The following is a 13725-nucleotide window of genomic DNA, read 5'->3' on the forward strand; positions in this document are numbered from 1 at the left end:
CAGAGGAGTCAGTACAGCTGGCAGAGACAGCCAGTCCCATCCATGCTGGGGAGAGGAGGCCCTGAGGGGCCCCCAGAGCCGGGGCCTTGCCCCCTCCTTTGTCTCTCTCTCCCAGCCCAGACTAACTGCTTCCTGACTCCCAGTTCCAATTCAAACCCCTCAGGCTCCACCTCCCCTTTGTCTCCAGTACAAAGGTGTTACCTGGTTGTCAAGGTTACCCTCAGCAGGAGACCCCACACCCTCTGTGACACACACACAGACAGGATTTTAGGGTGCTGGAGTCGGGGTTTGGGGGCTGTTCATACAGGGATTGCTCATCTGGTGCTGAGATGTGACTGCTTCTGGGGCTGGGCCCTGGTGCTGTTCATAGCAGGACCCCTTGTTCGGTGCTGTGATGCAGCTGCTGCGGGGATGGTTTAGCTCTATCCAGCTCCAAAGCAAGGCCATAAAGGAAAATCTTGAGCCCCCTTTGAAGGTCTTGGCTGGTGGCAAAAGGGATTTGCTGATCATGGGCCAATGTTGCCTCAATTTCTTTCATCGCAGGGCAGAATAAATTTTATGCACATTGCAGCATGTGCACCTCTAATAGAAACACTTGCTGTGGGTGCACTGCTGATCAACTGGCCAGCCACCCAAGTGCTCAGTTTACAGGGAGCGTGGCCCTGGGCTGGGTCTGGCAAGGGGGCAAGGCAGCAGGCCAAATCTTCCAAGGGCTTGTAACCATTTCCCTGGACTTTCTACCTCCTCCCCCTGCACAAGCAGTGCAGCAGCCACACCCTGAGGACAATTCCTGCCCCCCTAAGCCAACCAGATCCCCACCCTCCAGGCCATCTGGCTAACAAATCCCCTCTGAACAGTAACTGCCGGGGGCAGAAATGGCTCTGTTGCCCCTTGTGGGGCTCTTTTAACCCAGGGCAGGCCATCCCCTCCAGGAGCCAGCTGAGGTTTTCCAAAGGCTGCTTTGGCACTGGGACAGGCACATGGATTGACAGCAAGATGAGCTGGGGATACATCTAGAGGACGTTCCCTTGCGGCAGCTCAGGACTCAGATGGGACGTTTCACCGTTTTGGGATTACCCAGAGGATTTGGGCTTTTCTCCTACAGGAATCAGCCTTGGAAGGGTTTGCTGGCTCCGGGGAGGAAATGGGTCGTGTCAAAGGGTCGGATCTTTCGTGCTGTTTGATATGTAAGAGGGAAATAAGTCTCATTGTTTTGTATTTTGGGGGGAAAAGTCCTGTTTTGGCTTCTGGTTTGTTAGAGAAGTTAATTGGCGTTTTACACAGTTGTATTTTAAAAAGTCCCAGTTGCCCCAGAATGGCTCACTGGACCCAAACCAACATTTCCCCGAAACGTTTTTTGGCAAGTTCCCCGGAGTGGTGTTTTGGAGCAAAGTTCTGGGATTTCTGTCCAGCAGCAGCGCCAGGCTCATCCAGACAAGGTGGGACATGGGGCTTCAAGTGTGGTTGTAGAGAGGCCTCTACCCCCTCTAAGACAAAAGGGCCCTGGGGTAGGCGATGCAGGAAAATGCCTCCCCGACGTGGCATTGATGGGCAGCATCGCCCTGCTGGAGAGACAGTCCATTGCGAAAGCCTGATGCTGGGGTGCGGCGAGGGGTGGGGGCTGGGATCCAGGACACCTGGGTTTTCTGCCTGGCTGTGGGCCAGGAGTGGGGTCTGTCTGGTAGATGTAGAGTGGAGGTCCAGGTTTCAGCAGAGAGCTTCCTTCACCATTGCTTGGCAATGGGCATGATCCCCCATCCCCTGCAGCACAGCACCTCCTAGTGCTTCCCTGGGGCATTGGAGCCAGCCCTGCCTGCCGGGGAGAGCCCCATCCCCATTTCACAGCGGGGCTGCTGGTGTCTCCTCGAAAGCCGCCTTGAAGGCCTGCACTAGTGGCCTCCGCACGGCATCCTGGAACTCCCGGCCGGCAAAGACGTAGAGCAGGGGGTTGATGCAGCTGTTGAGCATGGCCAGGCACTTGGAGAGGGGGATGGCCACCAGGCTCACGGCACTGGGCATGCGGGCTGTGGAGACCCTGGCCAAGGCCAAGGCGTGGTAGGGCGACCAGCAGAGGAAGAAGCAGATGACAACTCGGGTGACTACCAGAAGGGGCTTGCTGGAGCGGGCCAGCCTCTTCCGCCTCATGGCCACCACCAGGATGGAGTAGGACACAGAGATGACCCCCAAGGGCAGGAGGAACTGGGAGAGGAAGATGAACACAGTCAAAATCTCGGCCTCTTGGTGCCTCCAGTCTTGAAAGACGTCCAGGTTGCTGCAGGAGCTCCGGTTGTGCTCCAGGGAAAGCTCGGAGAAGAGGAAGGAACTGGGCACAAAGGTGGCCAGGGACAGGGCCCAGATGGCAGCACAGGCCACCCAGCTGAGTCGGGCTGTGCGGTGGTTGCGGCACCACACCGGGGCCACCACCACCACGCAGCGGTCCACACTGATGCCGCCAAGCAGCAGCACTCCGCTGCAGAGGCTCAGGCCGAAGAGGCAGTTGACCAGCTTGCAGGCCACCGAGCCGAAGGGCCAGTCCAGGTCCAGGGCCAGGTACAGGACCGTGACTAGGAGGAGCAAGGTGGAGGCCACGTCGGCCACAGCCAGGTTGAAGAACCACACGGTGTTGGGGGTCCAGCGCAGCTTCCAGCCCGTGACCCACAGCACCGCCCCATTCCCGGCCGCCCCTGCCAGGCACATGAAGCCGAAGGCCACGGCTGTGGTGACCTTCATGGCCTGGCGCAGCGGGGCCTCCCCCGAGGTGCCGTTGAGGGGCACCATGGCCCTGCAGGAGAAAGAGGGTCTGCTGTGAAGGGGTCCGCAGGGAGGTGGGAGCCAGGACACCTGGGTTCTCTCTGTGCCTGCGGGCTGGGAGTGGGGTGTTGGGGGAAGGCCAAGAGGCTGTAAACTGCTGCCTGTGGGCACAGTGGGGCACACCCCTCCTTCTGCAGGAAGGGGGGAGTGTGAGGTGCCCCCCCCCCAGCTGTGAGCCCTACTCACTTAGTGAGGCTAATGGGCACAGTAGCTCGGGTGGTATTTCCCCCCACCCCTCCGCCCCCTTTGTTCCCAAACAACCGGCTGGGCCTGATGCTTCCATCCTAATGCATCAATTTCCTGGCTCCCTGGGGCTGAAAGCCCCGCTGGGTGCTGTGCTGCTGGATGGGAACAGGGCTTGGCTCAGGGCTGCTGGGCCCTAGGGCTCTACCACGGCTGGAAGAACTGAGGCAGAGCAGGCGCAGCGGAGACTGGGAGACAGGACGCAGGGTTCTGCCTGGGAGGGGAGTGGAGTCTAGGGATTGCAGCTTGGGCATGGGGGCTGGGAGGCAGGACTGCTGCTGCTTTCTGAGGCTCTTGGAGGGGAAGTAGGAGCTAGTAGTTACAGCAAGGAGGAGCGGAATGAGAGCCCGGACTCCTGGGTTCTTTCCCTGGCTCTGAGAGGGAACGTGGGGTGCAGGGGTTATAGGGGGGAGGGGGCTGGCAGCCGGGACTCCTAGGTTCTCTCTCTGGCTCGGGGGGGAGATTTAACGAGAGGTTTTAGCGCCCCCCCCCAAAGGGCTATCTGAGACCCCCGCCCCCGGAGGTTCCTGGCTGCCGTTTGCGGCCCCCCAGCCTCTCGCCGGAGCTGTAAAACCAGGGACCAGCCGCGCAGTCGGGGACCGGTGGGGTGGGTGGGCTGGGAGCTCGGACGCCTGGGTTCTCTGGGTGCCTGGCTGGCCGTCCTCTTCCCTGGCGTGCGCGGCTCTGCGGAGAGAACTGCCCCCACCCCGGACACGCAACCACCAGAACCCAGGCGTCCGCCCCCCCGCACCGCCCCCGGGCCAGGAACGGAACGTCCCCTCACCGCCCGCCCCCCGCGATGTTCCCAGACTCGCTGCGCTGCCGTAGCCGGAGCAACGGGACCATCCTCAAGGTGTCGGCTGCAGAGACCGGGGGCAGGGGGGAGGGCGCTGCCTGGCGCCTGGCTGTGGATGGAACCCAGGAGTCCGAGTCCGGGCTACTCTACCCACTAGATCCGCCCGGCCGGGGGTGGAACCCAGGAGTCCGGGCTCCCTCCTCCCCACCGCCCCCCCGCAGGCGATGGAACCCAGGAGTCCCGGCTCCCTCCTCCCCATCCCCCCGCCAGCGATGGAACCCAGGAGTCCGGGCTCCCTCCTCCCCCCCGCCCCCCCGCAGGCGATGGAACCCAGGAGTCCGGGCTCCCTCTTCCCCCCCGCCCCCCCGCAGGCGATGGAACCCAGGAGTCCCGGCTCCCTCCTCCCCATCCCCCCGCCAGCGATGGAACCCAGGAGTGCGGGCTCCCTCCTCCCCCCCCCCCCCCGCCCACCACAGGCGATGGAACCCAGGAGTCCGGGCTCCCTCCTCCCCACCCCCCCACCACAGGCGATGGAACCCAGGAGTCCGGGCTCCCTCCTCCCCCCCCTCACAGGCGATGGAACCCAGGAGTCCGGGCTCCCTCCTCCTCCCGCCCCGCGCCGGGGATGGAACCCAGGAGTCCGGGCTCTCTGCCCACCTTTGTTCTGACCCATCCAGTCCCAGACACCCCCGCCCCCACAGCTAATACAAAATCGCTCACCTGTGGGAAGGATGCTCCGGAGCCGAGAGGGAGCGGGGGCGGGGTGGGGAGCCCGGACTCCTGGGTTTCGCCCCTCGCCGGGGGTGGCGTCTAGTGGGCAGAGCAGGGGCCGGACGGGGAGGCCGGACTCCTGCCGCGCCTGTAGCCCCTGGCCTCAGTTTCCCCAGCTGGCCCAAGCGGGAGGCGCTGTGGGCGCCTAGAGGCTGCGGGAGTTGGGACCCACCTGTCGGGGGGGGAGGGGCTGAGGGCGGTGCCGGCTCCTATCACAGCCCCTCTCCAGCCCTTCTGATCCCGACCTCACAGACTCCCCGCGCCCCCCACGTGTGTGTGTGTGTGTGTGTGTGTGTGTGTGTGTCAGGCGCCAGGACTCCGAGGGGGAGTATACGGCTGCTCCCGGTGTGGGGAAGCTCAGAGCCCCCCCCCCACAGCTCACAGCCCAGCAGCAGGGAGGGGGCCCACCCCCCACAGAGCAGGGCTCAGCCCTTCCCAGCAGTGGGCACCAGGGACACACACGCAGAGCAGAGCAGAGAGCACAAGGGAAACACACACACACACAGCTGGGGGCGCAAGGGACACACACACACACACACACACACACACGGTGTTCAGGGCCGATCCCCTCCAGCAGGGGGCGGTAGAGACACCCAACACACACTTGTGCACATACACACTTACCATTGTCAGCTGAGGAAACTGAGGCACAGAGAGGGAACAGAAGCCAGGAGGCCTCCCTCCCACTCCCTCCCCTGCGCTCTGCCCCCCAGCTTCCATGCCCCTCCCAGAGCCACACCCATGGCAGGCTCCTGCCCCTCAGCCCAGAAAGCACCAGATTCTGGAGCAGGGCAGGGCTGGACGCAGGGACTTTCCCCATGTAGGGGAGCCAGCTGCAGTCTGGCCCCAAGGCAGGGGACTGGCTGGCTCTGAAGTGGTGATACGAGAGAGGGGAAAACCTGGACCCGTGGAGATGCTTCAGCCCCACTGCTGTGCCACCAGCCCTGCACCAGTGGGGGTACTGGCTCTGCCAGGGGCTGTGACCCCTCACAACTTGCTAATATGGAGTCCTCTGTGCTCAGCAGAATGGGCTAATGGTTAGAGCAGAGGTGGTGGGGTGGGTAGCTGGGAGCCAGGACTCCTGGGTTTTATTCCCTAAGTCTAGGAGGAGTTGGGGTCTAATGAGTGGTGGGGAGGGGGAATGGGAGCCAGGACTCCTGGGTTCTTTCCCCAGGTCTCGGAGCCTGGGAGTTCAGGCATCATTAGGTGGGTTGACTTGAAACAAGACAGAGAAATTCTCACTCTGTATCAGATCTTGCCCTGTGAGTTCCCCAGGTTAACCCGGCAGCAGCGAGTCCTGCACGTTGAACCCAAGACTGCCAGTGACAGGGAGTCCCGCAGGTTAACCTACAGCCCACAAGAATCTAGAACTCATGGACTCTGTCTGAACACATTGAGAGGCTTAGAATGAATGAGATCCCAGAGCTGGCGAGCGAGGCAGAATCCAAGAGAGTTACTAAGGCTGAAGTACACCGAGAGACTTAAAACAAACAAACCCCTGGAGAGGGCTATGGATTGGGTGCCACTGATGGTTCACTGAGGTTGAAAACCGATGTGAGACCTGGAACCCACAGGAATCTGGGGATAATCATCAATCTGGTCTCCAGGGACACTGCAGAGTTTATGAACAGTGAGATTCATGGAACCCATCATGTTCTAGAACCACTGGGGACCTGGGAACCAGTGGGATCCCGCCTTCCCAGCTGTCCCAAGTCAGCTTCTGTCATGCATTCTTCCACTCAGCTCGGGACCACTGATACCGAGTTCATCGACAAAAGCCGCCTTAACCAGGGTGAGAAGGGACAACCTGAAGACCTGCCAGAACTTCTCCCCCACAAACAGGTAGAGGATGGGGGCAAAACAGGCATTGAAGAAGGACGTGAAGGTGTAAATGACCAAGCGGGCACCCATGACTGGTTCTGGCACCTTCCCTTCATAGAGCTCCCAGCCATGGTAGAGGTGGTAGGGCAGCCAGCCAAGGAAGAAGGAAAGCACTACGGCCAGTAAGACTTTGGAGGGCTTCCCAGCCCAGGCCACATCTTTCTCCTTCATCATCAGCCCCACCCGTCTGTAGCATCCCGCAATGGTGCAGAAGGGCAGCAAGAAGCCCACCAAGAACTGGATTACGAAGACGGCCAGCTGCACCTGTCGCCCCATGTCCTGCATCCCTGTTCCATTCCTCTCTCTGGAGAGAACATAATTGTTCATGCAGATGATCCTACCCCCACCCACCTCACGGGTCTCACGGAAGGCCAGGTAGGGAGCACTGAGCGCGATGGAGACCAGCCACACGCCCACGACCAGCTTCCTAGCCGGGGGCACAGTGCGGTGGGTCCAGCACCGGAGGGGGTGGTGAGTGAGGGTGTAGCGGTCCAGGCTGATGAGGGTGAGGAGGAAGATGGAGGAGAACATGCCTAAGGAGATGCAGGCGTTGAGGAGTTTGCACATGGCCGTGCTGAAGACCCAGTGGAAACCCAGAAGGACGTAGATGGCAAAGAAGGGGATCAGCAGGGCGAAGAGCAAGTAGCAGGAGACCAGGTGGAGGAACCAGAGCGTGGTCACCGTCCTTCTCATCTTCATCACCAGCACCCACAGGTAGAGCCCATTCCCCATCACCCCAAGCAGGAAGATGGTGAACAACAGCACAGCCACGGCCAGGTGAGGGGCGCTCACAGCTGCTTGTGTCTGGGTGGAATTTGGCTCTGGGCTTGGTGGGAAGGTTGACGTATCTTGTTCCATGGTGCCCTGGGGAGAGACGGGAGAGGGGTTGGAAGTGAGGATGAGGAGGGAAAAGGGGATGTGGAAAAGGAGAGAGAAGAAATACCAGAGAGGGGGTTGGGTGGCACCATCAGAAGGGACCTTTATGGTCACACACAGCTCCTCTGCAAAGCTCCGGCTGGATGTTCTCACCCATCGGGCTGCAGCTGGTGGAACTCACTGCTGCAGGATGGAGCCAAGGGCAGCAGAGGAGGGTAAGCAGGTAGAGGTGGGAGGAGTGAGGGAGGGGACATTCTATTAGGTTATATGCATGGTTATGGAAGTGATCTGGAGGCCTGGCTGTGTCAGAAGGGTGGGGAATGGGTTACGGGGCCTTTTTGCACGAGGGGGGCCTGTCTGCAGGGTGGGGACTGTGAGGCTCAGGGAGGTGGGGATGGGCAGGGCTGATTCCTAGCATGCAGGAATTGGGGCCAGTCAATGGAACATTAAGGGTTCTGGCTCACTAGCTGGCTCGGGAGTCTTGGAGATCTTGAAAGTAGCTTTTCTTCTGCCAAGGGGTTTTGGTCCAGGATCACAGAGGGAGACCTGGAACTGGAATTCGTTGGTAAGTTTGACACATTTCACCCAGGGCTTAACAGAGAGCTCAGTTATCTTCCACATGACAGGAAGGGCAATTTCCCCGCTGATGAAATTTCTTCTACTGGTCCTCTTAATGACAGGTGACCCCACCTCCCTGCCTTCATAGAACCCCTGGATTCTTATTCTCTACTCTCCTCCAAGCTGATGAAGTGGGTCTTACCCATGAAAGCTCATTGCCTTTTTTAAAAAGTTAGTCTTTAAGGTGCTACGGGGCTGCTTGTGCTTTGTGAAGCTACAGACCCGTAGACAACGTCTTAGAGGGACGCAGGCTTCTTTAACCTGCAGAGGAGAAGAGTGAGGGGGGATTTGATAGAAGCCTTCAACTTCCTCAAGGGGGGCTCTAAAGAGGACGGAGAGAGGCCGTTCTCAGTAGTGAGGGGTGACAGAATGAGGAGCAGTGGTCTCAAGTTGCAGTGAGGGAGGTCTAGGCTGGATATTAGGAAAAGTTATTTCCCTGAAAGGGTGGTGGGCCTCTGGAACGGGTATCCTGGAGAGGGGCTGGACTCTCCCTCCCTAGAGGTTTTTGGGGCTCGGCCAAGCCCTGGCTGGGATGTTGGAGGTCGGTCCTGTTTTGAGCAGGCGGTGGAGCTTAATGACCTCCTGAGGCCTCTTCCAACCCTCATCTTCTCTGACTCCATGACAGCCAGCAAAGGGCACAGGCCGACAGCTCGCCAAGTGTTATTCTCTGCAAATTTCCTGTGCAAGCTACAGCTGGCAAAGGTGTGAACTGCCCATGAGCTGAAGTCCAGACCCGTTAGCAGTGGAACAATCTTCCACAGGGCAACTGTCTTGAAAACCGGCAATCAGCAGCAGAGGCTGGGGGGTGGCTTGTGTTACAAAGCTGGGCCAGGGAGCTCCCAGGATTCAGCTCCTCTCCCCGAGACAGGAGCTGATTTCTCCTTTTCTGTTGGTCAGGCCGTTGTGGGGACAGGCAGAAGTTGGTCCACTACTAACCACACTCGGGTTTCCAAAGCCGTCAGCCTGTGTCTGGACGGTGTCAGTACAATTTGGATATTGTTAGCAGCTCCCATCAGGACGCTGCATCCCCTGGGCCTCCCCCCACCCACCCCACCCTTTCTCCAGCAGAGCCCCGTGGTGCTGTGCCAGTTTGCAGACCCACCTGTGGCTGCAGCTGCTTTCAGAGCAGTCTGGAAATAGGGCACCAGGGGATCCCCACGCCTCAGACCTTCTTTTAGGTGACACGTCTGAGGAACTGTCCCAGACTTAAGGTGTGATCATCAATGCACTAGGGGAGAGGGCCTCTCTGGGCACCCTCTGTTTCTCCAGGCAGGGTATTCTCACTCACTGGGCAATGGCGGGTGGAAGGGACAGGAGGGATACCAGGTTGGGAGCACGCAGGAGGGGAAATGCTACTAGATCCAACACACAGCTGAGCAAAGCCCTCCAGCTGGCTGAGACGTGGAGGGCTGCTTAGCTCGGGGAGCAGGGATGGTGCGCCAGGACCTTCTAGCAGTTGCTGGCACTGGTCCAGTTCACAGCCTGGTGGTAGCTGGCTCAAGGAGGTGGGCGTGGGTGAGGTTAACTCCAGGCAGAGCGGGGGTGGGTGGAAATCTCTGCTCCAGGATGGAAGAAGCTGTCCCTCCTGCACCCATCTCTCTTGTTCCTCTGCCTGGCATGGGAGCTGCTGCTACACCCTGACCTGTGAGAGTGTGCAGGGTCCCTTTCAGCCTCTTTGTAACACAGGAAGCTGCAATCCACAAGAGCTGCTTCTCTGCTGCACAGCCGAGCTTCCCACGCTGACCAGGGGCCGCCAGGCTAGTGTGTCTGTGGGGGACAGTTCTCTGCTGTGGCCTAATGGTTAGTGTGGGGGTGACTGGCAGGCAGGACTCCTGGGTTCTGTTCTTGGTTATGGGAGGGGAGCTGGGTGTGGGGGCATGGAAGGGCTGGGACGGGAGCAACAGTCTGTCAAAGCATTTCCATTCGTGTGTGGAATAAATTTTATGTTCACTGAGGCCTGTGCCAATGTGCACCAGCTGCGGAAGCGAAACACCTGTGTGGGAGCTCTGCTAATCCGCTAGGCAGCTCTGGGGTCTCCTAAACAGCTGCACTGGCGCTCCACTACCAGGAAGCGGTGGGGAGGTGACTTAAAGCTTTGTAAATGCCTAACGCCTCAGCTGATTACCGTGAAATGAGGGAAACTTCACCCTGTCACAGACCTCCCTGGCTGCCTCTGTCTATTGAGTCCCACGGGCGAACCCCACTAACACCCAGCAGCAGGGAGTCCCACAGGTGAACCCCACTAACACCCAGCAGCAGGGAGTCCCATAGGTGAACCCCACTAACGCCCAGAGGCAGGGAGTCCCACAGGTGAACCCCACAAACACCCAGCAGCAGGGAGTCCCATAGGTGAACCCCACTAACACCCAGCAGCAGGGAGTCCCACAGGTGAACCCCACTAACACCCAGCAGCAGGGAGTCCCATAGGTGAACCCCACTAACGCCCAGAGGCAGGGAGTCCCACGGGTGAACCCCACAAACACCCAGAGGCAGGGAGTCCCACAGGTGAACCCCACAAACACCCAGAGGCAGGGAGTCCCACGGGTGAACCCCCCTAACACCCAGGGGCAGGGAGTCCCACAGGCAAACCCCACTAACACCCAGGGGCAGGGAGTCCCACAGGTTTTCCTTGACAATGGCCATGTTCTGTGCCTTTTAAGCAGCCTTAGCCTGGAAACTCCCCTTCACGCCCCCGGGAGCCCCCTGCCTGGGGCCTCCACTCACCTGAGTGGTGACTCAGGACCCAGCGCAGAGGCTCAGCGGGTGTGTGTCTGCCTAGCGAAGCCGCCATGAATCTGTCCTCCCCGTGCGTGGAGGCGCTTCCCTGAGCGAGGCGTCACTCCCCTGCCCGCCCCACTTGCTCACTGAGATCCGCCAGCTGCAAACCACAGACGGAAATGCTGATTCGGATGCTGTCTGTGCAGCAACTCCACCCGTCACACGAGCCCAGTTTCCATCCCCGCGCTGGGCAGAGAGCCCAGGCACCCTGGGCTCCCCTCCACCCGTCCGCCAGGGTGTGGGTGTGGGGTGCAGCCCCTGCTCTGCCTTTCCAGTGCTCTTTGGGGGCTTCAGGATTGGTGCTGGGGGTGTCCCTTTGTCCCATTGGGTAATCCACCATTACCCAGCCTGGCTTCTTAGACTGGGGGCGGGGGGGATAGGGGGCAGGATGCACAGAAACATGGGGCTAATGTTACCCCTGGGGAAAACTCAGCGGCGGCTGCTGCCCCTTGGAATGAGCTGTGTGACCAAAGGGACTGGAGCTTCGAGGGGGCTCCCAGGGAGCCCACACCCCGGAGACACACCTGCGGCGACTGGCACGTGTGGGGCTGGGCGGATGCCACAAAGAGGGCAGCGAGGAGCAGGCTGGTGCACGTGGAGGTGGTTTGCCAATGCTGAGCTCCAAACTCCCAGCAATGGAGGTTGGAGGGGGGGGGGGTCTGCGGTGCATATTTGGGGTGACTTGGTCCAGGGGTCTCCATGGTGCAGCCCTGCAAGCACTGACTGATGGTGACGACATTCTGGGTGCAGAGCAATGGGGGAAAGCCAAGACAGCGAAAGTCAGGAAACGGCCAACCTGGACCAGCCCCGATCTCAGCTCTACAACGGGACCGCTGACAGGTGCAGTCATCCTGCAGAAGCTGCTCACACCTGTTCACACCTCTGGTGAAGAACAGTTCACACCTCTGGGACGTTCAGCTTCCCTGGGAGCCGTGGGCGAGTAACATGCACACTGAGCTGGCAGGTGGGGACTGAGGGGCTCAACCTCTGGTCCTTGCCAATGACCGATTCCTCGGATCTCTGGTTGTTCCAAAAAATTGGAGGCAGCAGGGCTGGAACAGAGATAATGCCAAATGATTTTTGTTCTTTTTCTTGTTTTTCTTTTTTTTTTGCAAATGTCTGAGCATGGGGCCGGGTAAAGCTGTTTTCAGGCTGCACAAAATGTTGTTTTTTCTTGTGCACGGTGTTTGCACAATTTCAGCAATGATAAAATAAAATGGAAGCAAATTTGGATGCAAATCTGTTTCAAACAAGAACACCGAAACGATTCAGACCAAAAAAGTTGGATAGCTTTTGGCTGAGCTGAGCATTCTGGCCAATTTAATACTAATGCGTTAAAAGTTTGGGTGTCCGTTAGCTGCTCTAACTCCTGCTCCTGGCCTCCAGCATCTGTCCCCAGGAGTCCTGGCACTGAATTTCCCCTGACTTCCAGAAGCAGAAGAGTCTAAGAATTCTGAACTGAACTCAGCAGAGCTGTGCTGAACAAGGTTGGCTGAGGATTTGACCTGTGGACCGTACAGAGTCTACGTTCCAAAATACTTGGGGATTATCTCGGCGGGATGGCTGCATCAGTCTGTAGCTTCACAGAGCAAAACCAAACCAGCCCTCCAAGTGGTCCTGTAGCACCTTATTAGGTCATGAGCTTTCGTGGGTAAGACTCAGTCCAGGAGATTCACCTTTCAGGACATCTTCAGTTCTGGCCTCTCTCCCTTGTTTCTCCCTGAGTTCAGGCATGTTGCTGTGAGATCATCAGTGAAAGATGCCCTGGCCAGGCCGACGGGGGATATCCCAGCTCCAGCCAGAACCTCTGCCCACCCAGACGTAGAAGCTGGGGGGTGAAGCAATGTGTCAGGAGGGTGTCAGTAAGGGGAGAGCAGCGGTGAGCAACACTCCTGTAGAGCGCCAGGCCATGGCTGACGTGGTGGGGCATCAGGCAGGACTTCCAAAAGCTTCCTGATCTGTGCCAACCCCTGCTCCGTCCCTGTCCAGCCGTGGCTCCCCCAGCTAGCGGAAGGGCAGCAGGAAGTCCAGCAGGGCCCATACCCGGCATGAGACCAGCTGGAGACACCTCGTCCAGGCCTTCATCGGTGCGCACGGGGGAAGGAGACGTGTTAGACCTTTCGTCAGGCTTTTGATAGAGTCTCGCGTGACCTTCTTATGAGCAAATGAGGGAAAGGCAACCGGCTTGGAGCTACGCTAAGGTGAGTCCAAAACTGCTTGGCAAAACAGTCCCAGAGACTTGTTGCCAATGGCTCAGGGTCTTGCTGGATGGGCCTAACAATGGGGGTTGCGCAGGGGTTGCCTTTGAGGTACTGGCACAGGGGGGCGTTTATAACGTGGGCGGGTGACACCGAGCTGGGAGGGGGTTGCGCCCACTTGGAGGGCAGGGTTAAAATTCAGCATGAGCGGGGCAAGGTGGAGACATGGCCTGAGGTCCGCAGGGTGCAGTTCAATCAGGACAAATGCCAGATCGGCTTCTGGAGAAGGGCCAGTCAGTCTGAAACACCCCGAACGGGAAGTGAGAGCGGAGGAAGGAGAACTGCACAAAGGGATCCAGGGCTCAGAGCCGGCCACAAGCAAAAGATGAGTCAGTCGTGCAGGTGTGGAGGACATGGGGTGGGGGGCAGCCACATAACCATCCCACATGTGAGTCCTCCCTGCACACCCCGTAGCAGGGGGGTGCCTCTTCCCCCCAGCCCAGAGGACTAGTGTGGGGCGGGGGGCTGGCTGGGAGAACAGGGGTCGCCCCCCTCCCTCAATGGCAGTGGTGCTCATGCCACTCCCCAGGCTGCTGGCTGCATCGCTCTGCTCCCCAGGGGTGAGGGCAGGGGTGGTCCCTCCCCTTCCCCAAGCCGTGCAGCCAGGCACCTCCTGCCACTGCTGCTGGGGACCTCAATGGGCCTGATCCCTGCTGGGCGGGAGGACGTGCTCACCACTAGTCCCACGGGCCA

The 13725-nt window shown here is 59.4% G+C and overlaps 2 protein-coding genes across 2 annotated transcripts; both read right to left on the reverse strand.

The window, feature by feature from the left end:
* Positions 1-1839: 1839 nt before the first annotated feature.
* Positions 1840-2778, reverse strand: LOC142004059 (chemerin-like receptor 1). Its single transcript, XM_074981481.1, has one exon. The coding sequence runs from the start codon at positions 2776-2778 to the stop codon at positions 1840-1842; it is 939 nt and encodes a 312-aa protein (XP_074837582.1).
* Positions 2779-6334: 3556 nt separating this feature from the next.
* LOC142004060 (putative G-protein coupled receptor 33) lies at positions 6335-7378 on the reverse strand. The gene has a single exon (XM_074981482.1). It carries the CDS (start codon positions 7358-7360, stop codon positions 6335-6337), a length of 1026 nt encoding a protein of 341 aa, XP_074837583.1. The 5' UTR covers positions 7361-7378.
* Positions 7379-13725: the final 6347 nt, after the last annotated feature.

Source organism: Carettochelys insculpta, chromosome 30 (assembly GCF_033958435.1).
Source record: "Carettochelys insculpta isolate YL-2023 chromosome 30, ASM3395843v1, whole genome shotgun sequence".
NCBI lineage: Eukaryota > Metazoa > Chordata > Testudines > Carettochelyidae > Carettochelys > Carettochelys insculpta.

Coding starts and splice junctions, on each gene's coding strand:
- LOC142004059 (XM_074981481.1), bottom strand. CDS start 2,778: ATGGTGCCCCTCAACGGCACCTCGGGGGAGGCCCCGCTGCGCCAGGCC.
- LOC142004060 (XM_074981482.1), bottom strand. CDS start 7,360: ATGGAACAAGATACGTCAACCTTCCCACCAAGCCCAGAGCCAAATTCC.